The sequence below is a fragment of the Prionailurus viverrinus genome, chromosome X (assembly GCF_022837055.1).
Source record: "Prionailurus viverrinus isolate Anna chromosome X, UM_Priviv_1.0, whole genome shotgun sequence".
NCBI classification, from domain to species: Eukaryota; Metazoa; Chordata; class Mammalia; order Carnivora; family Felidae; genus Prionailurus; species Prionailurus viverrinus.
The window spans coordinates 105,656,468-105,684,104 of NC_062579.1; the positions used below are offsets into that span (position 1 = coordinate 105,656,468).

At 41.6% G+C, this 27,637-nt stretch overlaps 1 protein-coding gene across 1 annotated transcript in view; it reads left to right on the top strand.

The window, feature by feature from the left end:
* Positions 1–880: 880 nt before the first annotated feature.
* The window catches only part of ADGRG4 (adhesion G protein-coupled receptor G4), a 58,645-nt gene continuing 31,888 nt past the window's right edge, over positions 881–27,637 (top strand). The window contains exons 1-10 of the mRNA XM_047843963.1: positions 881–1,181; positions 1,263–1,309; positions 2,437–2,476; positions 4,044–4,087; positions 5,026–5,189; positions 6,616–6,748; positions 8,492–8,610; positions 15,068–15,284; positions 15,854–16,016; positions 25,534–25,668. Of these exons, the coding sequence (XP_047699919.1) occupies positions 1,164–1,181; positions 1,263–1,309; positions 2,437–2,476; positions 4,044–4,087; positions 5,026–5,189; positions 6,616–6,748; positions 8,492–8,610; positions 15,068–15,284; positions 15,854–16,016; positions 25,534–25,668 (1,080 nt within the window). The 5' untranslated portion in view covers positions 881–1,163. The remainder of the gene's footprint in view (positions 1,182–1,262; positions 1,310–2,436; positions 2,477–4,043; positions 4,088–5,025; positions 5,190–6,615; positions 6,749–8,491; positions 8,611–15,067; positions 15,285–15,853; positions 16,017–25,533; positions 25,669–27,637) is intronic.

Genomic DNA, 27,637 nt, shown 5'->3' on the forward strand with positions numbered 1-27,637 from the left:
TATAGTATTTTTTTTTTTTAATTCAGACACCCAGCGGTGGACATTTAGGTCACTTTTATTTTTTTCTCTATTTGGAAACAATGCTGACGATATGCCCTTGCAATAAATTTGGGGGGCACTTGAGGTTTTCTAGAGGATAAATTCCCAGAGCTGGAATTGCTGGATCAAAGCACATGAACATTGAACATTAAAAAAAATAAGTTTATTTATTTATTCCGAGACAGAGAGAGAGAGAGAGAGCTTAGAAGTGGGGGAGAAGCAGAGTGAGGGAGAGAGAGCACACAAGCAGGAGAGGAAGAGAGAGAGAATCCCAAGCAGGCCCCGTACTGACAGCACAGAGCTCGATGCAGGCCTGCAACTCACAAACGGTCAGGTCATGACCTGAGTGAAAATCAAGAGTGGTTAACCGACTGAGCCCCGCTTGGGCCCCACGTTTCACATTCTAACATAAAGCTAGGTGGCCTCCCAGACAGGCGATATCCATTTGCACCCCACCAACAGTAAATGATCATGTCTGTTTCCTCTCTTTCCCCATCAGCATTTCTTTTGCCGTGTGTATAGCATGATTGTAAGTGCTTGAAAATGGGCGCGTGTATTTGTCTCTTAGGGCCGCCATAACAAAATACAAGGCACTGGGGGGCTTACACCACAGACATTTCTTCTCTCACAGTTCCGAAGGCTGGAAGTCCAAGATCAAGGCGCCTGGAGGGTGGGTTTCTTCAGAGGACTCTCTCCTTGGCTTCCAGAGGGCCACCTTCTCACTGTGTCCTCCCATAGCCTTTTCTGCGTGTGCGCGCGCACACACACATGCGCACACGACGCACACACGCGCACGCGCGCGGCAGGTACAGAGAGAGAGAGAGAGAGAGACCTACACACACACACGCACGCATGCACGCACGCACACACACATATCTGGTGTCTCTCTTCTTCCAGGGACTGCCAGTCCTACCAGATTAAGGCTCCACCTTCTGACTATTTTGAGCCTTCATCGCCTCCTTAAAGGGCCTACCCCCAAATATAGTCACATGAGGGAGTTAGGACTTCAACGTATCGATTGGAGGGGACGCTATTCAGCCCCTGGCAGTAGGTAAAATGTAAATTAAAGAACTGAGTGGAGCAGATGGAAATGTTGATCTCACTGGAATAATAAATGCAGCTTAATGATGACATTGTCTCAGGTAACTTCCCTGGCTTGATAGAGGAGTGGGAATACTAAAATCGATCTGTTTTGTCTCTTACAGTTGAATTCTATATTTCAGGACAGTGAATTTGCTGTTGCTAATCTGGCCATTCAAATTAAAAGCAGGTATGGGGGTATCATCTATTGTGGGTCGAAGGCAGTTTGGGGGCATTCTGGGTATGTTCCTATCCCGGGGGCGGGGGAGGGCGGATTTCATTTTGTTTTTTTTCCGTCTGAGATTTAGGGTCGGCATTTTGAGTTACATCTTCCCTTCTGAGTGTAGGTTCTCTTTGGAATACGAGAAAAATGTGTATTATCACTGTAGGATGTAAAGCCAATGGGAGAACAAAACAGAGGAATATGAATCAGGGAAACAGTGGAATTAGATTCAGTTGCCTTTAATGTCCCTTTTGGCTTTAAAATGCTCTGTGACTTTGAGAGGAAAAATCATGCCTTAGAGGGATGAAAGGCTAGGGATGGCCAATGCGTGAAGATTTATACGACTCTTTATTTTCTGATTAACGCACTTTCAGGAGGTAGAATATTCCAAAGGGAACCTGAAATGTGTAAGGCGAGGCGTGCTGACTAGTCTAAGACTTGCCTGGGGTGCAGATTTGGGGAGGTGATGACAGTGCAATGGGCAGGTGCTGAGAAGTATCGAGGAGCCGAGATCAAAGAGAAAACCCGCCTTTCCCCACCCTCTCCAATATCTGGTTTGCAGCTTATTTTCTACATACTCCTAGATTTGGGGCCATACGTTTATTAAGAGAACGGGATCCTACTCTACGTGCTGTTTTACACCTTTCTTTTCTTGCTTCAAAATACATCATGTACATCTTAGCGGGCCAACACATACAGATTTAGCTTCTTCCTTTTAATGACTGCATGGGCTCCTTTTGCATGGGTGTGCAATGGTGTATTTATCCGATTACCTAGTGATGGACATTTCAGTTATTTCCACTCTTGTACGTATATCTGTATGCGCCCTTGTTGGTACTGTTATGGGACAGATTCCTGGGAGTGGGGTTGCTCAAAGACTTACCACCATTTGGGTACTCAGATAATGACCAAGCTCTTTTGAAGTGTTTCCTTAGAGCCCTAGTGTTTGAATTCCAAGCTGGGAGATTCTACTGTTCTGCCTCACAGTTGTCTTTCTCCTGAACTTGAGCCCTCATGTATTGGACACTGTATTTCATTTACATGTGTGTGTGTGTGTGTGTGTGTGTGTGTGTGTATTTATGCTTTTGATACAGAGACACTTCTGAGGGAGAAATAACCATGGATCAAACTGCAGTAAGTAATTTTTCAAAATGACTTGTAACTCATCCTGTACCTGCGTAGATATAAGTAAATTAGTGCTTCTACCCAAGTGTATGTCAAGCAAAGCTCAATGATGGCCGTGGAGGGTCAAATTACATTACTTTCTTTGGCATCTGCACAGCGACCCAGTAGGAAGACCATCCTCTGCTTTTCTGAACTCTCTGTGGGGCAGTTTTTTTGAGGTACCTTTTGTGTGGGCTATGGGAGCATGGAAGGACTTGGGGATTGTAAATAATAAATCTGCCTTTTATGTGTATAGGTTTGAAGTCAGAGTGTGACAAAACTACCTCCCATCCTCCCTGCCCCGATTCTCAGTACTTATCCCAGTGCCTCAAAATTTTACCACGTCAGACTCCAAAAGGATTGGTACGCAATGCAGCTCGTAAGGTTTTTAAACATGAGAGAAATGTTTTGCTTATACAAAATAAAATCAAGCCTGCAGTGCCATCCAAATGATCTGCCGTCATTTATTTTTTAAACTTAAAAATTGTTTATTTTTGAGAAAGAGAGAGAGAGAGAGAGCAAGCGCACGAGTGAACGGAGAAGAGCAGACAGAGAGGGAGAGAGAGAACCCCAAGCAGGCTCTGTGTTGTCAGTGCAGAGTCTGATGCGGGGCTCGAACCTTGAGATCATGAAACCGTGAGGTCATGACCTGAGCTGAAATCAAGAGTTGGATGCTTGGGGCACCTGGGTGGCTCAGCTGGTTAAGCCTCTGACTTTGGCTCAGATCATGATCTCACGGTTCGTGGGTTCGAGGCCAGCATCAGGCTCCGCGCTGACAATGTGGAGCCTGTTTGGGATTCTCTGTCTCTCCTCTCTGCCCCTCCCTGACTTGTGCTTTCTCTCTCAAAATAAATACATAAACTGGAAAAAAAAAAAAAGAAATACTTAAAAAAAAAAGACACTTAACTGACTGAGCCACCCGGGGGCCTCCTATCTGTCATCATTTAAAATACTTTCTGTAAAGAGCAGAGTCTGAATTTTTTAATTTAATAGGTAACATAACCTAAGTGAAATTGCTCTCAAATAATAGGTGTAAAAAGCCTTTTGGCGACACTGTGGTCCCCAGAGCAGGCTGCCTGGGTTAGAACCCCTGATCTTGCACTTCCTGAATGGGAGACCTTGGACAACCTAATTGAACGCTCTGTGCCTCAGTTTCCTCATCTCATAGTAAATGCTTGGTAGTGTTTACTCTTGTCATCACCATGTCAGGATCTAGATCTGGAAGTCTCTCTCAGCTTCTGCTCCCAGTGCTGTGATTCGTCAGCTGTGTGACACTGGGCAGATCACTTACCTTCTCTGAGACCTAGCTTTCTCATCTAGAAAATGGGGTGACTTTCCCTGCGTTGTCCACACCACAGGGATGATATGAGGACTAGATGCATTGACTTTTTTGAGACTGATTTGCAAATGGCAATGGGTTACATAAAGGTAAAGCATAATGATGATCGCTGTTGTCAATAAGCCCTGTGCTCAATTGTAACATTTGCTTAAAGATTTCGGAGACCATGTACTTTTCTTTTGCATTATTTTGAAACAGAGGGAAGGGCGAGGAATGGCTACAATTTCCTATGTACCATACAGGTAAGAACCGAGTTTATTCATAGCTGGTACATTTAGTTCTGATTTTCCTTCCATTTAATTCTGTATTTGCAGCCTCTGGGTCGGAGTTGTCAGAAGGAGATCAAAGTACCCGGTGGTTATTTTACAGATGCTGTAATTGGGCTCTTGCCTTCATGAAATAAGTTGTTTCGGTTGGTCATGGCACAGCCTAGCAAAGAGCCTGCTGCCTCTTTGTAGTCAAAAGAAAATGGGGTCCAAAGTGGTCATAATTTGGAGATGGGGGAATAAAGCGTTTGTTGCCGTCAAGAAAAGTCCACAGAATACTCAGCAGGGAAGTGGAACATACTAGGTATTTGTGACCTTGGCTAAGTCTCAGTTCCCTCATCTGTGGAATGGGGCTAATAATAGCACTTTTCGTCAGGCTGTTGTGAAGATAACATGAGTAGCAAGATGAGGGGAGCAAGAGTGCACAAATGTTAGCTACTATCATTATCATTATCTCCATTATTACTATTGCAGAAATAGGCCTTCCGCAGAACACCTCTTTACAGACTAATTGAGCGTGTGCCATTTGCCTCATTGCAGTAATGATGGATAAATTGGAGACCAGAAGGATAAAAGGTTTTCTCTCGAGTAATAAATCCTGAGTACTCCATCTTCTCTATTAATTAGCACAAACTCCCAGCGAACGCATGGCTAGTTGATTTTAATAGAATGCGAATGTTTCTGACTGTTCTTTTGCAAATGGGCTTTGAGTTGTTTATTTGGCAGACGAGAAAATTTATCAGAAGATTTCGATGGGCCGTCTTCCATTATGTCTTAAGGCTTGCCACTTGACGTAAAATGTTGGGTGTTTATGGGCTCTCAATTAAACCACCTGTGTAAAATCTCAGCGCCGCGGGCCAAGTTGTACCCTGTTGACATAACTGCGACATTGTTCTTTTGTCTCTGCTTTTTAGCTGTGTTTGTCAGGTCATCCTAAAAGCCAACTCTTCTTTAGCAGTCAGCGAATTGATTAGCAGGATCGAAAGGAAAATACATGGCAACCTCACACATGGAAACTTCACGCAAGGTCAACTGATGTTGTTAGTTGCATCGGAACACATTGCAGTGGAAAAACTAGGTAATTTGGGGTGGGGGGTATTCCATATGCATCCATTCCCCTTATTATATTCCCCATATATATATATATATATATATATATATAATATAATATAATTTATTGTCCACTTGGCTTCTACACAACACCCAGTGCTCATCCCAACAGGTGCCCTCCTCGATGCCCATCAGCCACTTTCCTCTCATTCCCCTTATTATAAAGCTCATAATGCATGCATAGGAAGACGTCCTGAGTTCTGAAGGGGAGAGGAGTTGTCTTCACGTCCCTTTCCTCATCCACAGTGCTCACTCACCCTGAGAACCTTTCTGCCTGTAAGAGCTTATAAACAATACAGGGGGACTACCGGAGACGCTTGGTCAGCTCTGGACATCAGCAGTGGCCCGTCCATCAACGGAGCGGGAGAATTGTCTTTCTTGCACAAATACCCGGAGGGTGGGGGAGCTTCCTCGTCCCACACTAGAGCTGCCCGATAGACGCTTGCTGATTTATTGATTGATATAGCCAGGCTGTTCATCTTGGAAAGTGATCTGGGAACAGTCGGGCCTTTCTCTCATGGTCCACACAGCTTACAAGGGAGCCCCAATAGACTGCGGCAAAATAGATTGCGGGCTAACCCGGATACCACACATCCGCGTTAGAACACACAATCCTCGGCGACAAACTAATCAGGTAGCAGAGGGTGGGCTGTGGTCCCAAGTGACAGATGAGTGGCAGGCAGAGAAGGGTAGAAGCCACAGGCAGAGCTTACAGGAGACTGGGATGGCCGGACCATTCTGTCAACACACGAGGGGGAAGATTTCTGGAACCAGGGTCATGAGCCCAGTGGGTGGTCAGTGAAAACAGGGGACTGACCACGCACACTTAGCCTGGGTCACTTCTCCCTTAATGTGACCACACTTGGCAGCAAAACCTTGCCCTCAGCATCGACATCAGAGCAGGGCTCCCGTGTCTAATACTGGCGACAGTCGGTACGTGGAGTTGACTAAAACCAAATCCACCCCAGAACCCCTGAAGAAGGGAGGAAGCATCCAGAAGGAGAAGTCAGTCTTTAGTCTCCCATCATTGACAGTGGGTACCTCTGAAGGAGGGCAACCGGCAGGTGAGGGCTTTTGGTTTTTGTGTGGGTGGCTTGAACTATTAGTCAATGCAAATGTAACACTTTTAAACACCAAGACAAAAAGCTGTCCTGTCAATTTGTGCTTTTAATGAAAAGGACTAAATGTGAGGTTTTGCTGGGAGGCTTAATTTAAGAAAGGCCTGCATTTCACGTATTTTCCGTGAAGCCTGCTTTAAAGGGCCTGGTAGAAAAAGTTTCCTCTTTTATTTGCTGGTGTTTACAGGCAGGATAATAATGATGGGTCATAATGGCTGTTCATGATTCTTCTAAGTGCCTTTTGCCCTTTAAAATGTGCATACATTTTCTCTGTAGAGCCTGGAAGGTGCAAAGCCCAAGAAACAGTCTCTAAATACAAAGGGACCTATAAGTGGCTCTTAACCAACCCTACCGAGACAGCCCAAACTAGATGCATAAAGAATAGGGATGGAAACGCCACTAGAGTCTGGTATGTATTGGCCGAGTTCTAACTGCCAGTTCAGATACTCAAAGGTCCCCTTAACTGGGGCCACGCTTCTGAGCAGGCTCCCTCCCTCCCCCTCTACCCTTGTCTTGCCTTCTTTTACCCTTCGGACCTACTTAAGCATGCGCGTGCAACATAATCACATTCCAAAAGAATGTTCAAGAAGACAAAAGGGAAAACATCACCCATAATCCCACCATGGGAACACAGCTGTTTTTTAGGCTGGTGTGTTTTTTCATCTCGCTATTCCCGGTGTGCCTTTAAGTTTTATGTAGCTTTTTTTTTGTAGTGGCAATCACCACCCTCCTATCAGCACTGTGATTTACCTTTTCACTCAATAGTTGATCAAACATTTTCTGTGGTTTACATTCTTCTTAATGACCATTTCGAAAAATTGCCTCCGAAGCTACCTCGTTGATGGGCCATAATAATTTACTAAATCACCCTCCTATTGTTGCCTTATCATTTTCCTTCTTTACATCATCAGCCCCTCTTCTCTGACTCTCTGCTGTTAATGGTTTATGCCATTAACTTAAGTAGGCAGCCCAGAAGGGCAGCAGGGTTTGACAGAGGCTTAAAAGCTTTTTTTTGGAAGGCAACATCTTAGACTGGGTCCTACTCTCTTCATACACCTAATCAGGTTATCAAATCATGCTGGTTTTGTGATCACAATCAGAGCTCACATGAAGCCTTTGCTTTCGGACTCCACCACCGCGACCTCCGTGCAGGCCCTTACCATTGTCCCTCAGCTACTATTAAAACAGTCCCCTTGCCTTCCCCTGCTCTGGTTCCACATTGCCTCGGGTATTAAGTCTGAGCTCTTAAAGACAGTACTCAAGACCTGTGGGCTCCCCCTTTTTTTTTTTTACCATGCATTCCAGCCAAGGAGGGCCATTTGCCACTGTGGACTCGGGTGGGTGCCTCCTCGGGTCTCTTTCTCTGCTTGTGCTATTTGCTCTGCTTCGGGGCAGGGGGGCCCTCCTCCATGTCTGTCCTTTTAGCATCCAGCTCAGCTCAGAGCTTGCAGATAAGCTCTCCTCGCTTGGTGGTTTTGATAGAGTCCGTTTTGTTGATAGAGTTTTTAGTCTCACAACTTGCCTCCTAAACGTAGTTACATTTACAGACTCAAACCACCAAGTTACAACACGCTCCTGCCGGGACCAGACCCTGCTGTGTTTGTCTGCACTATCAGAGGTTCGAGAACACAGTGGGTGCTCAGTAAATGTGTCAGCTCATTTGAAATGAACTGTATTGAATACGGGAGGGTGGACGGTGGGGGCAAAGAGCAGCAGAGGGTGCCATACCAATTGCCTCTGGGGAATGATATGCTGACACGGGGACAGATTCTAAAATGAATTTCCTTTTAAAATGGGGGTAAGAAAGGAAAGTAAGGGTAAGGAGCCACGTCCAGAGGGGCAAAAATCTGTGCCCCGGCTCTTGCTCTGCTGGACATTGCCGTGCTTCATCTCAGACTCGCTTGCCTTTTTATACCTCATGGGGACCCTAGATTCGCTTGTTCCCCAAGAGCAAAGTTTTCTTCACTTTACAAACGCTGGGCTCCTGCCTTTGCTATCTCAGCCAGGAGAGCCCAGTGTTTGTAAGTGGGAGTGGGCAAAAGGAAGAGGCACGCCAAAGATACACCGTGTTCCTTCTTTGTTTGCTTTAAGACTATTCTGGCCTCATCGTCCAACGAGAAAGCTCTTTGTCCCTCTCTCCTCTCTTTCTTAGCTCAATCAACATGGAGACTGGCAAATCTCAGTGGGAAAAACCGAAGTTAAAACAGTGCAAACTGCTTCAAGGACTTCCTGATAAGATTGTGGATCTCGCTAACATTACTATAAGTGATGGTAAGACTGTTCTGTACACATTAGTGAAATAATGGAACCTCAGTTGGTCTGCTTGACCTGAGACCAGAGAGGGTGTAGGCTAGCCCCATGTGGGAAAATCCACCTTACAACGATCCAATTTCAGAAACTAGGTAGTTCGTGTTGGTAGAGGTGGGAGCGAGGTATGCTAAGCTAGGACTCTCAGTGGGTTTTTTTGGCTTTATAGTGTTTTTTATTTTATAATTTGTAGCTAATTATTACTTTTTACTTGAAAATAGTTTTAAGTGGTGCCTGGGTAGCTCAGTCGGTTGAGCGTCCGACTCCTGATGTCAGCTCAGGTCATGATCCCAGGGTCGAGCCTTGCATCGGACTCTGGATTGGGGGCGCCGAGCCTGCTTGGGACCATCTCTCTCCCTTTCTCTTTGCCCCTCCCCCACTTGTGCTCTCTCTCGAGCTCTCTCAAAATAAATAAATAAACTTAAAAAACAGTTTTAATAGGTAATTCTTCACATAGTCCAATATTGCAAAACCAGAAAGGCTATACAGTGAAACATCTTCCCACTGCTGACCCCTGCCATTCAATAAATATCCACAGAGATGTTTTATGTATCTACAAGGAAAATTACACACACACACACACACACACATATACATGTATGTGTATATTCTCCCTCCCTCTTTGTACACAAAGTGGAGCATGCTATCCATGCTGTTCTGCATATTGCTTTTTTCTCTTCACAATATATTGCAGAAATTTATTGTTTTGGTATATGGAGAGCTTCCTCGTGCTTTTTATCACTGCATTATATTATACCGCATGCACGAGCCCTAATTTATTTCTTTCACCTGTTTCCTATGGACGGGCAATTTAAGCTGTCAATAACATTTTGTTTTTACGAAACTGTTGTAATGGATATTGTACATATGTCATTTTGCCTAAGTGGGATATACTTGAAAGATAAATTCCTAAAAGTAGAATTGCCGGGCTACTCATACTTTCGATGGTGTTAAAATGCTGTCTGTGATGGTTGCACCAGTTCGTACTCCCACTTGCAAGATGTGAAAGTGCCTGTCTTGGGGCACCTGGGTGGCTCAGTCAGTTGAGCGGCTGACCTCAGCTCAGGTCATGATCTCGCGGTTCGTGAGTTCGAGCCCCACACTACAGATCCTCTGTCCCCCTCTCCCTCTGCCCCTCCCCTGCTTGTGCTCTCTCAAAAATAAATAAACATTAACGGGGCGCCTGGGTGGCTCAATCGGTTAAGTGTGCGACTTTAGCTCAGGTCATGATCTCGCGTTTCGTGGGTTCCAGCCCCACGTCGGGCTCTGTGCTGACAGCTCAGAGCCTGGAGCCTGTCTTCGGATTCTGTGTCTCCCTTTCTCTCTGCCCCTCCCTGGCTCAATCTCTGTCTTTCCCTCTTTCTCTCTCAAAAAGAAAAAAATTAAAAAAAAAAAACCTTTTGAATCTCCAGTCATTTGATAAACAGAAATTGATATCTTGTAGTTGAAAAAAATTTTTATGAAGATATTCACATATAAAATTTTACACATTTAATGGGTACAATTCCATGGTTTTTAGCATATTCACTAGAGTGTGCAACAGTCACCACTAGTTCCAGAACATTTTGATCATTCCAAAAAGAAACCCCACACACATTAGCAGTCATTCCCTTCCCCTCATCCTTGCAATGCCTGGAAACCTCTAATCTACTTTCTTTCTTTTTTAAATTTTATTTTATTGTAGTAAGAACGCTTAACATGAGATCTACCCTCTCGACAAAATTTTTTTTTTTTAAGTAGGCTCCGTGCCCAGCGTGGAGCTCAATGTGGGGCTTGAACTCACGACCCTGAGATCAAGAGTTGGACACTTAACTGACCGGGACACCCAGGCAGTTCCCCCACTTGACAAATTCTTAAATGTATAGTATATTCCTACTGACTATGGGTACAATGTTGTGTAACAGATCTCCAGAACTTACTCATCTTGCTTAACTGAAACTTTATGCCTGTTGATGAGCAACTCCCCATTTCCCCTCCCCCAGCCCCTGGCCACCACCGTTCTACTCTGTGCTCTTGTGACTTCGACTGTGTTAGATTCCCCCATATAAATGAGATCATGCTAGTGCCTGGCTGACTCCATCGGTTAAGCGTCTGACTTCGGCTCAGGTCCTAATCTCGCGGTTCGTGGGTTCTAGCCCTGCGTCGGACTCTGTGCTGACAGCTCAGAGCCTGGAGCTTGCTTCCGATGCTGTGTCTCTGTCTCACTCTGCCACTCCCCCACTCACTCTCTCTCTCCAAAATAAGTAAACATTAAAAACATTAAAAAAGATAAATGAGCTCATGCAATATTTGCCATTCTGTGTCTGGCTTATTTCACTTAGCCTAATGTCTCCAGGTTTATCCGTGTTGTTGCAAATGACAGGATTTCCTTCTTTTTAAAGGTGAATATTATTCCTGTATGTGTGTGTGTGTGTGTGTGTGTGACATTTTCTTTATCCATTCATCTCTAGATGAACACTTGTATTATTTTCATACCTTGACTATTGTGAATAATGTAATGAACACGTTACTGTAGATATCTCTGTGAGATAGTGATTTTCGTTCCTTTGGATATACACACGCAAGCGAGATGGCTGGATCATATGGTAGTTCTATTTTTAATTTGTGAGGAACCTCCATACTGTTTTCCATGGTGACTGTGCCAGTTTACATCCCCACCCACAGTGTGCCAGGGTACCCTTTTCTTATACCCTCGACGACACTTGTCTCTTGATTTCTGATAATAGCTACCCTGACAGTTGTGACGTGATGTCTCAGTGTGGTTTTGCTTTCCATTTGTCTTACGATGATGGATGTTGAATGCCTTTTCATGTATCTATTGACCTTTTTTATGTCTTTTGAGAAGTGTCTATTTGAGTCCTTAGCCCATTTTTAATCAGGTTATTTGTTCACTATTGAGTTATGGAAAGTCTTTTTTTTTTTTTTTTAATCTTTTAAGGTAGGCTCCATGCTCACTGTGGGGCTTGAACTCGTGACCCTCAGATCAAGAGTCACATGCTCTACTGACTGAGCCAGCCAGGTACCCCATGAATTATAGAAATTCTTTGTATACTTTGGAGATTAGCTCCTTATCAAATATGTGGTTTGCAGATATTTTTTTTCACCATTTGGTAGGTTGTCTTTTCATTCTGTTGATTATTTCTCTTGTTGTGAGAAACTTTTTATATGTTGTGGTCCCGTATGTTTATTTTTGTTTCTGTTGCCTGTGCTTCTGGTGCCACATCCATGGAATTGTTGCCAAGATCAATGTCATGAAGTTTTCCCGTTATGTTTTCTTCTAGGAGTTTTTGAGTTTCAGCTCTTGCATTTAAGTCCTGAATCAGTGTGAGTTGATTTTTGTGTACCATGTAATAGAAGGGCCAGTTTCATTCTTTTGCATGTGAATTTCCAGTTTTCCCAGCACCATTTGCAGACGAGATTATCCTTTCCTCATGTGTGTGTTTTTTTTTTCGCTCTTGTTGAAGATCAGTTGATGGTATATGTGTGGATTTGTTTCTGGGCTCTCTATTCTGTTCCATTGGTTTATAGGTCTGCCTTTACACGGTACTGCGCTGTTTGATTACTGTAGCTTTGTATTATATGTTGATATCAAGGAGTGTAATGCCTTTGTTCTACTTTCTCAAGATTGATTTGGCTATTTGTGTGTGTGGAGGGGTTCGATATGAATTTTAGAATTTTTTTTCTATTTCTGTAAAAAAAAATACCATTGGCTCGCTAATTTAGTGAAGGCTTTGTTCCCTGCAGTATATACATCTGATGCTTCTCATTAGAAGATGCAGCCTTAGGCTTGTCCACATTCTCCGTGACTACCAGGGATGACTGGTTCTAGCTGGGTTGTGATTGTTTCTTTTTTTGGTAATGTTTGTCTATTTATTCATTCATTTATTTATTTATTTATTTATTTATTTAGAGAGACAGAGGGCAGGCAGGGGAGGGGCAGAGAGAGAGGGAGACACAGAATCCGAAGCAGGCTCCAAGCTCTGAGCTGACAGCTCAGAGCCCGACGCAGGGCTCGAACCCACGGTCCGTGATATCATGACCTGAGCCGATGTCGGATGCTCAACCGACTGAGCCCCCCCAGGCCCCCCGGACCGATTTATTTTACAACAAACAAGTGAGGATTCCTTCCACTGCTTTCGCTCGAGGACTTAGCATTTTTTTTTATTTTTTTTTTCAACGTTTATTTATTTTTGGGACAGAGAGAGACAGAGCATGAACGGGGGAGGGGCAGAGAGAGAGGGAGACACAGAATCGGAAACAGGCTCCAGGCTCCGAGCCATCAGCCCAGAGCCCGACGCGGGGCTCGAACTCACGGACCGCGAGATCGTGACCTGGCTGAAGTCGGACGCTTAACCGACTGCGCCATCCAGGCACCCCTCGAGGACTTAGCATTTTTTAACGCAAAGAGTGTGATGTGTCCTGCATTTCACTTAAAAACTGGATGACTCTAGGTGAAAAGCCTGTGATTACTTTCCACAGTGTAGTCAGTCTCCCATTGGCCAGTTGTTTACTTTCCTTCTGTGACAGCAGGGACTGCATGGACTGAAGTCACGCCACTGAGGCCCAAAGAATGACTCTGGGTAGGCGGCGCTGGCTATCCCACTTACAACAAAAGCCTGAAAATTTACTAAGAGCAATAGAAAAATCTGTGAATGAGCACATCGTATGTTTCCCCCATCTCAGTCGTATTATTTTCTCAAGTTTCTTTAACAGACCAGAAGATAGATGTGACAAGGACAAAATATTAATTTAGAAGTAATTACAACCTTGTCCAAGCTCCCCCTTTCTGCCACCTCCATTGTTGGGCAGATTGTGGTAATGGTTAAGGGGGGGGCAGGGTGGAAATTGAGAGAATCTCGGGTAAGATTGCTTAATTTACATTGACAAGGACAGAGAGTTGTTTGCAGAGAGAGAGGGAGAGAGGCAGAGAGAGAAAGAGAGAGAGAGAGGGTGGTGTTTTTGCTAATTTGTCTTCCCAAACAGACTTGGTTATTTGCAGTGTAACCTGGGTTAAGCGTTATGAGTGTAATCTCTCTCTGGACTTCTCTCAAGGGATTGTATGTTTCGATTGTTTTCCATTATATTTTGGTTATTGGACTTAAACGGGAGTTTAAACTAGCAGGGCACCACAAGGAGCTCAGCTTTATAGGGGTTATAAGGAACGAAAATCTAATTTGTGTTGTATTTGTTTAACAAATACTGGCATTATGGTTATGACAAACAGGTCTTTGGTTTTAGAGATGCATACTGAAGTATTTATGGATGCAATGATATTTCTGGGATTTACTTTAAAATAATCTGGGGTTGAGGAAAGTGGGTGAGAGTGTAGATAAACTATGATTAGCTCTTCATTGACACTTGTTGAAGCTAGGTGATTCATGAGGTACATGGGGAGTCATTATACTATTCTACTTTTGTGCGTGTTTGAAAATTTCCATAATAAAAAGTGAAGAAAAAAGTGGGCGAATTAATATCTATTGTTCTTACCCTTTAAAAAAAAATCTAAATTAAGTTGCTCTTTACTATATATTGGTCCATAGTTGCTTTTTTCCTGTACTTGCTGGTTCTTGACAGAAAAAATATCATTGCCATCTTTGATTATGAAAACACAGACTGAGAATGTTTGCTGATATTTTAGTACAGGTGGGATCTACTTAACTCAATCCAATACTCAAAGTCTTAACTTAATTAGAATCTAATTGCGAGCTAATCTTCAGTGCCAAAAAGGTTTCCCTGGTGTATTTTAAAAAGGATTTAATGAATAAAAACTTGACTTCTGTGCTACTTGCTGGGACTCCGTCTGTTATAGAAATTGAGGTCCAGGCCTCCTGGGTGGCTCAGTCGGTTGAGCGGCCGACTTCGGCTCAGGTCACGATCTCGCGGTCCGTGAGTTCGAGCCCCGCGTCGGGCTCTGCGCTGACTGCTCAGAGCCTGGAGCCTGTTTCAGATTCTGTGTCTCCCTCTCCCTCTGACCCTCCCCTGTTCATGCTCTGTCTCTCTCTGTCTTAAAAATAAATAAACGTTAAAAAAGAAAGAAAGAAATTGAGGTCCAGCATTTTATTTACTGTAAATTTTGCTACCTTGGTATATATTTCTATTTCACTGCCTTTACTTTAAAAAAAATGTTTATTTATTTTGAGAGAGAGAGCGCATGCGCGCACGCACGAGTGCGGGAGGGGTAGAGAGAGAGGGAGACAGAAAATCTGAAGCAGGCTCCACGCTGTCAGCACAGAGCCTGACTCAGGGCTCGAACTCACGAACTGTGAGACCATGACCTGGGCTGAAATCAAGAGCTGGACGCGTAACCAACTGAGCCACCACAGGCAGCCTCACTGCCTTTACTTTTGAAAGGGAAGGAAGCAGACCGGCATTTCCCAAAACGAAGTGATGCAGGTTTTACATTTCGATTTTCTTTCCCCAGAGAATGCAGGTGATGCTGCACAGCACATTTTAAACTTGATAAATGAATCCCCCACTCTGGATGAAGACGAGACAAAAATTGTTGTTTCTAAAGTATCTGACATTTCACAATGTCATGAGATAAGTATGAATCTAACCCAGATGATACTACAAATAATCAGTGCTGTTTTGGGAAAGCAAAACAATTCAGCATCTGATCTGCGTGAAGTGAGAAATGAGTAAGTACTAATATTTCGGTAAAATAAATTATTGCATGATATTCACAATATTTATAATTCATTCCTTTGTATGCAGTTATCACCAGTTTTCAAGGTCAGGAAGCTGTGCATCCAAAGCCGTGTTTGTGTGATGCAAGGGGGTCATCGCACTCACGTCCCAATTGTGAAGGAATGCATGGCAAATTCTAACTCAACTTCAATCGTAGCAGCTTTTCAAATAAATAGCTACCCCAAACCAAGCCTCCAATCTATTTTCCCAGCCCCGGGGCTCCCCCAATTTCTATAAAATGCATCCACCCAGTGCTCAAGCAAAAAGCTTGAGAATAATACTAGTTACCTCCCTCTACCTTATGGCCGATCAGTAACCAAGTCTTGTAGGAGGCACCGTACATGATGTTTTTAATCCCCCAAATATTCCTGCCAGTGCTTTTATTCAGTAATTCCGAAACAATGTAAAAACCAGAGATTAAAACTGAAGGAAAGGTCTTACATTGAGGAAATCCTGTAAGGAGGATGGGTTTTATATTAAAGAGGTAGTAATGCTCTTCTCTACTTGTGGTTCCTTGCAGAATTCTGAGGATAATTGAGCGTGCTGGTCACAAGATGGAGTTTTTTGGGAGGACAGCAAATCTGACAGCAGCCAGCCTGGCTTTGGCCATCCTGCGGGTAGACCACACATTTGAAGGCATGGCCTTCAGCATTCGCTCCTACAACGAGGGCGCAGACCCTGAGGTGAGTACAGTTCGGGGAACTGAGAGCCAATCAGGCAAGCACTGTTCCAAGTCTTCGTTCATTTACTCCTTGGGAGGGAGAGGGGATACTTTTGTTTTTTTTAAAGGTCTTAGTCTTCAGAGGACCTTATGGAAGTACACATATCCCAGGGAAGATTCAGATAGAACCCTTAGTAGATGAATATCTTGGTTGGAACGGTGTCCACGAGATGTGCAATGATGCCATCTTTGGCCCCATGACCCGAAATCATCTCACATGTTATTTTATTATTAGCTACTATTTATGGAGTACTTATTATATGTTGGGGCACTATGCTACTGTCTGTACAGATAAGGAAACAGAGCAGTTAAGTAACTTGTCCAAGGACACACAACCTAATGGCCAAGCCAGGGTTCAAACTTATGTCTGTTTGGCTTTAAATTCTGGGCCTTTTCGGGGCACCTGGGTGGCTCAGTCGGTTAAGCATCCGACTTAGGCTCAGGTCATGATCTCGTGGTTCGTGAGTTCAAGCCCCGTGTCGGGCTCTGTGCTGACAGCTCGGAGCCTGGAGCCTGCTTCGGATTCTGTGTCTCCCTTTCTCTCTGCCCCTCCCCCACTTGCGCGCGCGCTCTCTCTCTCTCTCTCTCTCTCTCTCTCTGTCAAAAAATAAATAAACATGAAAAAAAATTTAAAGCCTGGGCCCTTTCCACCACACCACACCACCTCAGGCCACAGGCTGCCAACCCTTGCTGAAGACAATTTGGGAGGGCACCATTTTTTAAAAAAAATATACAGGTTGAAAAATTATAAAACTTACTTATGGGGAAATACACAAATTCTAAGTATACATTCGCTGAATTCTAACAGAAGTGTGCATCTGTGTAACTCCAAACCCATATCAGGATATAGAACATTAGTGTCATCCCTCAAATTCCCTTCCTGCTCCTTCCCAGTCAATCCCTGGAGCTACTACATCCACTGGCAGCCACCGTTCTGGTATTTTTCCACCATAGTTTTGCCTGTTCTGGAACTTTCTATAAATGGAATCATATAATATGTACTCTCTTATATAAGACTTCTTTCATATAGCTTTTTTTTGTTTCTATAGTTTGTCCTTTTTTATTGCTGTATAATGTTCCACTGCATGGACATACCAAACATTGTCTGTTCTCCTGTTGATGGACGTTGGGATTGTTTCCAGTTTTGGGCTATTATGAACAATAAATCCTGCATTGAACATTCATGTAAAAGTCTTTGTGTCGACATATGTTTTCATGTATCTAGAGTGAATACCTAGGAGTGATAAGTTTAAATTTGTAGGAACCTATCATGCTGGCTCCTAAGTGGATTGTGGAGTGATTGTTTAATTTTTTAAAAATTGAACGACAGTTGATATGCAGTGTCACACTAGTTTGATTTTTCAATTTTGTATTGGCCATTTGGGTATCTTCTTTGGTGACGTATCTGTTAAAATCGTTTGCCCCTTTTTAACTTGGTTGTCTGTCTTCTTATTGAGTCGTAAGTATTTTTTGTATATTCTGGATACAAGGCATTTATCAGATACATGTCTTGAAAATGTTTTCTCTGTGGCTTGCCTATTCATTTCCTCAGTGGTGTCTTTTGATGAGGATAAGTTTTAACGTTGATGAGGTATAACTTATCAGTTGTTTTCTTTTATGAGCAACACCCTGTGACTTGTCTAAGAAATCTTTGCCTGCCAGCAGGTCATGAAGATATTCTCCCATGCTTTCCTTTAAGAGATTTATGGTTGTAGCTTTAATGGTTAGGACTATAAACCCCATTGAATTAAGTTTTATGTGTGGTGTGAGAAGGTATGGTGTAGCATATGGTTTGGAGGTCATTTTGGTCCATATAGATACCCAGTTATTCCAATGCCATTTATTGAAGACTTTTCTTTCCCCATTGGCTTGCTTTGGCATCTTTGACAAAAAAAAAAAATCGAATACTCATGCAGATTTGGGTCTATTTCTGAGCGTTCGATTCTGTTCCTTTAATTTTTTTATGGATTCTTATGCCATTATCACACTGTCTTGATTCTTGTAGTGTTGAAATCCTTCAACTTCAAGGTAGTGTGAGTCCTTCAACTTTGTTCTTTTTCAAGATAGCTTTGGTTACTCTAGGCCTTTCCTGTGTCCGTATGAATTTTCGAAGGTGCTTATCAATTTGTACCAAAAAAAAAAAAAAAGTGTTGAGAGTGACTGAGATTGACTCGATGCTGTTGATCAATTTTGGGGAGAATTGATTTCTTAATAATATTGAGTCTTCTCGTCCAAGAACATTTACTCAGGTCGATTTTAATTTCCCTCAACAATGTTTTGTGGTTTGTTTATTTATTTATTTATTATTTTAAGTTTTTATTTTCATTCCAGTTAGTTAACATACAGTGTCATATTAGGTTCAGGTGTATAATATAGTGATTCAACACTTTCATACAGTATCTGGTGCTCATCACAAGTGCCCTCCTAGATGATAAATAGATAGAGATAGACATAGAATGTCAACTGTTTTTATATACTTGCAGCAAATAATTAGAAAATTAAATTTAAAAAATTCCACTTGCAACAACACCAGAAAACATAAAATATTTAGGAATAAATTTATGCTTTCTAGTTTTAAGCAGAGCAGTATCACAATGTTTTATAGTTTGTTTTTTTTTTGGTTTTTTTTTTTTTTTTTTTTTTGGTTTTTAAGTAGGCTTCATACCCAGCATGGACCCCAACATGGGGCTTGAATTCCTGACCCTGCGATCAAGACCTGAGCTGATATCAAGAGTTGGATGCTTAACCAACTGAGCCACCTAGGTGCCCCAATGTTTTGTAGTTTTAAGTGGAGTAGTTTCATATGTCTTTTGTTAGGTTTATTCCTAAATATTTTATGTCTTCTGATGCTGTTGCAAATGGAATTTTTTAAAATTTAATTTTCTAATTATTTGCTGCAAGTATACAAAAATAAAGTTGATACTCTCTGTATCCATCTATCTATCTATCTATCTATCTATCTCTAGTTTTCTATCCTATGAACTTGCTAAACTCACATGTTAGTTGTAGCAGTTGTTTTAGAGATTCCTTTTTTAAAAAGTATTTGTAGGGTTTTTTTTAAGTTTATTTTGAGAGAGACAGAGAGTGCAAGTGGGGGAGGGGCAGAGAGAGAGGGGGGGACAGAGGATCTGAAGTGGGCTCCGTGCTGACAGCAGACAGCCCAGTGAGGGGCTTGAACTCATGAATTGTGAGATCATGACCTGAGCCACAGTCAGATGCTTGACCATCCAAGCCACCCAGGTGCCTGCTATAGAGATTCCTTAGGACATTCTTTGTAATGTCATCTGGCAATAGAAACAGTTTAATGTTTTCCTTATTGATTTTTATTCCTTTTATTCCTTTCTTTTGATTTTAGTGCTTCCAATAAAATGTTGGATTGAAATGGTTAAATTGACATCCTTGTCTTGTTCCTGATATCAGAAGAAATGTGTTCACTGTTTTACCATTACTCTGATGTTAGCCATGTTTTTGTTTTGTTTTGTTTTTAGATCCCCTTTATTTGATTGAGGAAGTTACCTTCTGTTCCTAGATTGCTGAAAAATTTTATTGTGAATGGTTGTTGAATTTTGTCAAATGTTTTTTCTGTACCTCTTGAAATAATTGTTTGGCTTTTCTCCTTTATTCTTCTAATATGGTGGATTTCATTGATTTTAGGATGTTAAACCAATCTCGTATTCCTGGAAGAAAAGCTACTGGTCACAATGTATTATCATTTTTTATATACGGCTGTTTTCAACGTACTTATATTTTAAGTATTTTTGTATTTATGTTCATGAAGGATGTTGGTCTGGGATTTTTTTCTCATTTTTAAAATAATATTTTATTTCTAATTATTTTTTTATTTTCTAATTTTTTAATTCTATTTTTATTTATTTAGTTAGATTAGGGTTGTGCCAACTTTCTAACAGTGAGTTGGGAAATAGTCCCTGTTCTACTTTTGGAAAGTATTTGTAATGTTGGTGTTATTCCTTCATCAAATGCTTGATAGGGTTCCCTAGGAAACTCTATGGATCTGGAATTTCTGTGTGGGAAGTATTTTGATAGCAAACCCAATGAATTTCATGGATATAGAGCCATTTATATGTTTTGATTCATCTTGTGTGTTTTGGTTAGTTATATATTTCTAAGAATTTATTTCATCTAACTCGTGAAGCTTATTGACAATAGTTGTTCATAGTATTTCCTATTTCTTTTTTTAATGTTTATTCATTTTGAGAAAGAGAGAGACAGACAGACAGAGAGAGAGAGAGAGAGAGAGAGAGAGAGAGAAAGGAGAGAGAGAGAGCACGTGCACGAGCAGAAGAGGGACACAGAGAGAGGAGAGATAGAATCCCAAGCTGGCTTTGCACTGTCAGTGCAGAGCCCATTGCAGGGCTGGAGCTCACAAACTATGAGTTGAGCTGAACTCACGAACTCATAACCTGAGCTGAAGTCAAGAGTTGGATGCTTAATGGACTGAGCCACCCAGGTTCCCTTTTCCTATTTCTTAATGTCTATAGAATTTATAGGGATGGTTAGCAAAGTTTTTCTGTAAAAGGCAGTAAATATTTTAGGCTTTGTAAGTCACAGGTGGTCTCTGATGAAATTTTTATTTTCTTTCTCTCTTTTTCTTCCTCCCTTCCTCTCTTTCTCTCTCTCTCTCCCCCCTTTCCTTTCCTTTCCTTTCCTTCCTCACATTCTTTTAAAAATGAAACGTAAAAGCCATTCTTAGCTTGAGATATATGAAAACAAGCCATAGGTAGGATTGACCTGCTGACCAATTTGTCAATCTCTTATCTATAGTAATAATCCCTCTTTAATTCTTGATAGTGTTGATTTCTTTTCTTGTTCTTTTTTTCTTGGTCAGTATAGCCAGAGATTTTTCAATTTTGTTGATCCTTTTTAAGAACCAACTTTTGGCTTTGTTAATTTTCTTTATTGAGTGTTTTTTATTTTGTTACTATCTGCTCTTATCTTTAGTATTTCCTTTCACGTACTTATTTTGTGTTGATTTTGCTCTCCTTTATCTAGTTTCTTAAGGTGGATCCATAGGCCATTGATTTTAGGTACTTCTTTTCTAGTAAATCATAAAAAGCTATAAATATCTCTCTAAGCACTGTTTAGCTGCAGTCTGCAAATTTTGATATGTTGTATTTTCATGAGCAGTCAGTTCAAAATATTTCCTACTTTCTTCTTTGATGCGTGGATTATTCAGGAGGGCATTCTTTAAGTCCCAAATATTTGGGGAACACCCAACACATATTGTTGTTTCTGATTTCTTGTTTATTTCGTATGGGTCACAGAGCGTACTTGGGATCATTTCAATCCATTTAAATTTGTTGGGACTTGTTTCACACACTTGAAACACTTGGTGTGTTCTACTTGTTGCATATGTTGTACTTTAAATATCAGACCTCAAGGTGGTCGATAATGTTGTTTAGGTCATCTGTGTCTTTACTGATTTTTTTACTAGCTGTTTCCTAATTTAGAGGGGTGTTAAAATCTCTGACTCTGTGAAATTCTCTCTTTCTCCCTTTAGCTGTGTCAAATGTTGCCTTGCTTATTTTGGGGCTCTGTTATAATATGACATAAATATAATATCCATTTGTGTTGTTGTGTCTTCCCCATAATAACTCTAATCTTACTTGTTTCTGGTAATGTTCTTTGTCTTATGGTCTGTTTTATCTGATTTTAATATAGTCATTGCAGTTTTTTCATGCTTACTATTCCATATACATTTCTTTTTTACACCCACTTATTTTCTATTTCTTCATATTCAAAGTGCACTTCGAAAAAAAAAAGTGTGCTTCTTGTTGATAGCATACAGCTTGTGTTTCACGTTTTTTATCCATCCTGAAAATATCTGCCTTTTAATTGGAGTGCGTAGTCCTTTAACATTTAATGTAATGTTTGATCTGGTTGGATCTAGGATTACCATTTTATTCTATTTTCTATCTGTCCCTTTGGTTTTGTTTTTTTTTTCCAACGTTTATTTATTTTTGGGACAGAGAGAGACAGAGCATGAACGGGGGAGGGGCAGAGAGAGAGGGAGACACAGAATCGGAAGCAGGCTCCAGGCTCTGAGCCATCAGCCCAGAGCCCGACGCGGGGCTCGAACCCACGGACCGCGAGACCGTGACCTGGCTGAAGTCGGACGCTTAACCGACTGCGCCACCCAGGCGCCCCTGTCCCTTTGGTTTTTGATCCTCTTTTCCTGATGCTTTTTGGTTAATTTTTTAATATGTATTACAACTGAATTTTCATTTGTTACTGACTTTTTAGTTATATCTGTTTGTATTATTTTTGTGATGGTTGCTCTAGAAATTACAATATGCATCCTTATATTTTGCAATATACTTAGAGGAGAGATTGTACTACTTCATGTAAAACACTTTGACCACCCATATCCATTTACACCTCCGTCTTTTATGTTATAATTCTCATATATATTATATCTAAGTAGATCAGAAACTCCACAAGACAGTGTTATAATTATTGCTTTAAAGTCTTATGCAATCGAGAGAAAAAATAGTCTTTTATATTTATGTATATATTTATAATTTTCAGTGCTCTTCATTCTTACCTGAAGGCCAGAGTTCCATTTGGTAACATTTCCCCTTCAACTTAAGGAAATTTATTTAGTATTTCTTGTAGTACAGGTCTGATGGTGATGAATTTTCTTGGTTTTAGTTTATCTGAAAATGGCTCTATTTTGCCTTTATTCTTGAAGGATATTTTTGTTTACCATAGAATTCTGAATTCCCTTCGCAGCATTTTCCCCCTAGCATTTTGAACATAGTCTACTCTCTTCTGGGTTCCACATTTTCTGATCAGAAGTCAGTAATCATTTGAATTTTTGTTTCTCTGTATCTGATGTATAAAAGGTCATTTTTCGCTGGTTGCTTTCAATATTTTCTTTGTTTTTTCACAGTTTGGTATTATGTGTGTAAGTGTGTTTTTCCTTGCATTTATCCTGCTTGAGGTTTTCTGAGATTCTTGAATCTGTAAATTTATGTCTTGAATCTGTAAATTTATCAAATTTGGGGAAATTTCCATCATTATCTCTTTAAATATCACCTCTTCACTGTTCTCTCTCTCCTCTCCTTTTGGGACTCCAATTACATGTATGTAAGATTTTTGGATGTCACCCCACAGGTCCCTGAGGTTAAGTTCATGTTTTTAATCATTTTACTATCTATTTTTCTGATAGTATAACTTCTGATTTCTTTTCAAGTCCAGTGATCTCTATCATCTTTATGTTACTCTTAAACCCATCCAGTGCAATGAAAACATTTTTGCTATTGTATTTTTGGTTCTAGAGTTTCCATTTTGTCCCTTCTTTTGCTTGTTTCTCTGCTTTCATTTCTTCTTTTTGCATTAATTGCAAGTATATTTTCTTTTAAATACCTGAGCATAGTTACATGAGGTGCTTAAGAATCCTTGTCTCCTGACTCCAACATCTGGGTCATCTCCAGTTTGATCTCCATTGATTGTCTTTTCACTTGAAAATGGGTGATATTTGGGGGCACCTGGGTGGCTCAGTCATTAGGGCATCTGGCACTTGATAGCAGCTCAGGTCTTGATCTCAGGGCCCTGAGTTCAAGCCCCATGTTGGGCTCACACCCAGTGTGGAACCTACTTTAAAAAGAAAAAGAGAAAGTGGGTCACATTCATTCTTCCTTCACACGTGGGGTAATTGTGAGTTATGTCCTGGGTACTGCGAATGTTATATAATGGAGTTTCTGGGTTCTAGTATATTCTTCAGAAAACTATTGACTTTTTTTTTATACCAGGCAAATAACTCAGTTGGAATTGAACTGTGGATTCCATCTTTGGGATGGCAGCATAAATCTCAGTTAAGTTCCTTTATTCTTCGTTGGAGTCCGTCCTGTACATTAGTGGTTCAGAGGCCAGGCAGAGTTTATACTCAGGACTTTGGCTCTTCTTCTCTAGCTTTCTCCTTTCCGTGATTCACCCCAGCCCCCCCCCCCCCCCCGACCTTCCAGTGACAGACTGTGGTTACCCTGGGCTTTGTTTTATGATTCTTCATGCCGCCAAGACTGCGAGTTTGCTATCAGAATTTTGAGTGGTGTTCACAGCATTAGTTTCACCTTGCCATCAGGTTAAGAGCTGTAAAAACAGGTAACTAACTCACTTTGTAATGTTACCTTTTTCCACGTGTCTGCTCTTGTCCAGAATCTGCCTGCTTTTGTTCATTTTCCAGTGCTTTCGAGTCATGGTTATTTTGTATAGTTATGTGCAGGGGGATCGAGTCCATTCCGAGCTACTCAAGCTACGCCGGAGGCAGACGTTGACTTCCCGTTGTATCTGGGCTACATACGGGGCTTTTTATTATAGACTTTGGTGGAGAAACAAATCAACCAACCTCAATCACATTCTGGGTACCAAACTGCTTACACATTGAAGCTAAATCATAACTTCTCCATGGTACTTCATTGCCCTAGCAGAGTTCATTTGTGCGGGAGAAGAACCGTATGGCTTTGGGGTTCACAAATAATTTTTAGAAATATTATAAACTCTCATCTCCCCATGATACAGCTAGCTAGATAATAGTTCCTTGACAGGCAGCATGGATAATGGGGAAAATGTAGGCCCCAATGACAAATATCTTCATTCAATTACATCCCAGCTGTGTGACCCTAGACAAGTAATTTAATGTCCTTGAGCCTCTTGATATCATAATACAACATATATTTCAGAGCTGATAAAGGTATTAAATGAGCAAATTCACGTAAAGGTGCCCATATACCCTGTTTTGCCTGGGATTGTCCACGTTTACCAATTGTGGTCCCAGTTGATTGGTTCTTTTCACTCTCAAAAATGTTCTAGTACTTATAAAATACTGTTACCAAATCAAATCAGCAAATTCTTCTAATAGTGAGCCCCTAGAATTCCTAAGGCCTAATGCCTCACTTCCCTGCCTTGCTTTTTAACAAAAGCATCGCCCAGTGACATTTGGGGCAAGTGCCTAATGCTCCTATTGTGTTGGTTTTTGTTCTGGTTTTTTTTTTTTTTTCCCTCTCAGAAATGTATGGGCAAAGAGGGCCTGCTTTCAAAGACTTCCTGATTCTCAGCAATAAATCAGGCAAATCACCTGATTCATCATTCCCCTTTCCACCTCTGTGCATACCCAGGTGGAAGTAGATCAGAAGGAGAGAAAGTCAGAGATAAGTTGGGAAAGAAAAAAGTCGTGTGTGTGTGTGTGTGTGTGTGTGTGTGTGTGTGTGTGTCTGTGTCTGTGTGCACCCTGGTCATGTCTTTCCCTGTGATCTGAGAGAGAGAGAGAGAGAGAGAGAGAGCTTGTATGTGTGCTTGTGTCCATGCATAAAAGGATAGCTTGTATAACTCGTTCCCGCCCTTCAGCCTCACAGCGGGATCCTCCAGGGTTGTGGCTGTGGCTGTGGCTGGGGTGGGAGGTCAGGAGGGCTTCAGGTTCATGAGTGATGATTCCAGTTTCTATTTCTGGCTTGTCTTGGCAGATTTATCTGGGTGAAGTCCCTCTGGGAAGGATTTTGGCTTCCATATATTTGCCTAAATCCCTGAGGGAGAGAATTCCTCTTAGCAGCTTACACACCATCTTGTTTAATTTTTTTGGCCAAACTTCACTCTTTAAGGTAAGTTCTTGCCTCTGGTAACTGTCACGAGGTGACATACGGTGACTCATTGTAATTATGAACTCCTGCTATTTTCATGATGTTCTGTTTATTTTAGAATACGCTCTCTGATTTATTCTGTGAGTCTCCTGGCACAAACCCTGGCCCTCAGAATGAATCAACATCTTCTTTAATGATGTTCCACAGTGTTTAATTTTCACAGCCTCTCAGTGTTGGAAGGAACCTTAAGGATTATCTGGTGACCAGACAGAGGCCTCAAGATGTTTTCAAACCAGAAAAGAACAGCATGTTCTCCTGCTGCAATGCTGCTTCAGCTGGCCTGTGCTTTCCCCCCGAATCTGCCCTGGCTCCTCAAAGCCTCACATGCCCACTCTTTGGGGCCAATTTATTCGCAGCTGAGTGGTGTCCAGCAAGACCCTTGCCTTCAAGCACGTCTTGCTCCTTCCTACCCCCTCCACAGAACCTTTTCTGAGGGCTCCTGTCATTAAAACAAAGAGGCAGTACGATGTGGTGCTTATGAGCACAGATTCTGGGGCCAGACCGGCAGAATTTAAAGTCAACTATGCGTTGCTATCATTATTGGCCTGTTTGGGGGGCTCAGTCTAATAACAGGTTCATTTGTTTGGCCCACTCTGCCCCATCTAGCTGTTGGGAAGACAGCACCCAGAGCTGGCATGAAATAGTTGATGATCACTATTAACTGTTAACGTTCACACTTTATTATCTCACTTGCTTATGAGAAACCTTGACCCAAAGAGCGCTGTGGTCTGAATGCTGTGTCCCCCAGAATTCATGCGTTAACACCCTAACCCCCAAGATGATGGTATTAGGAGGTGGAGCCTTCGGGAGGGGATGAGGTCCTGAGGGTGCAGCCGTCATAATGGGATCAGTTATCTTACACAAGAGGCTCCAGAGAGCTTGCTTGACTCTTCCATCATGTGAGGACCCAGCAAGAAGATGCCATCTAGCAACCAGAAAGCAAGCCTTCACCAGAACTTGACCATGTAGGCACCCTGATCTTGGACTTCCAATGTCGACAGCTGTGACAAATAAGTTTCTGTTGTTGATAAGCCACTCAGTCTGATATTTTGTTCTAACAGCTTGGATGGACTAAAACAAAGAGGCTAAGTGATTTTGCTCAAGGTCACACAGCTAGGAAGTGGCATAACTAGTAATCCAATCCAGGCTGTCTGACTCCAAAGTTCAAGTATTTAAGAGATCCATACATTAACAGTCAAGTATGTTTTCATTTCCTAGAGAGGCTATCCAAAGGAATGAATTTATAATGGTCAAATATTCACAGAGTCATTGCAGGGAGATTGTACTGGGCCAGCTTAAATATACCACATACCAACTCAAATATAATACATCGTCTCCAGCTACATCTGTAGGGTGTTCTGTTCTCTTGGAATTCTCTAGTGGCTCCCATTTCTTTCTATCTAAATCCTATTTGTTCTTGTGGATTTAGCTCAAATCCCACCCAGAAAGCCTGCCTGGAGTTCATGAGCCCCTGCTCTCCTCCTCACCCCCTGCTTGCATTCTTGTCTTACACCTCCATCTAGTTTCTGGTCTGGTTTCCCTAAGTAGATTGTGGCATATGTCATGGGTCAGATATGTTTTATTTTCGTGGATCCTAGCACAGGGCTAGGTACCCAACATGTTTTCAGTAGATACATATTTATTAAGGCTTATCTTTAAAAAACAAGGAAAAAAACTGGTTAGGTCTGAGACAAGAGAGTTAATGAACAAAGACTTGAATAAAAATTAAGAATGTGGCTCATAGCACTCTGAGCCTTTTGGTAAGCTTGAAATTTCCCTGTATCATCTGACATGCCATTATTTTTGTCTTAATTTCTCTCCTTTCTGTAGAGGGCTGTGTTTGTCTCATAGAATAGAAGATAAATTTATGTTGCATAGATTCCACCCCTAATCAGTAATTTTTATTCACTGACACCTTCCATTGAAGGGG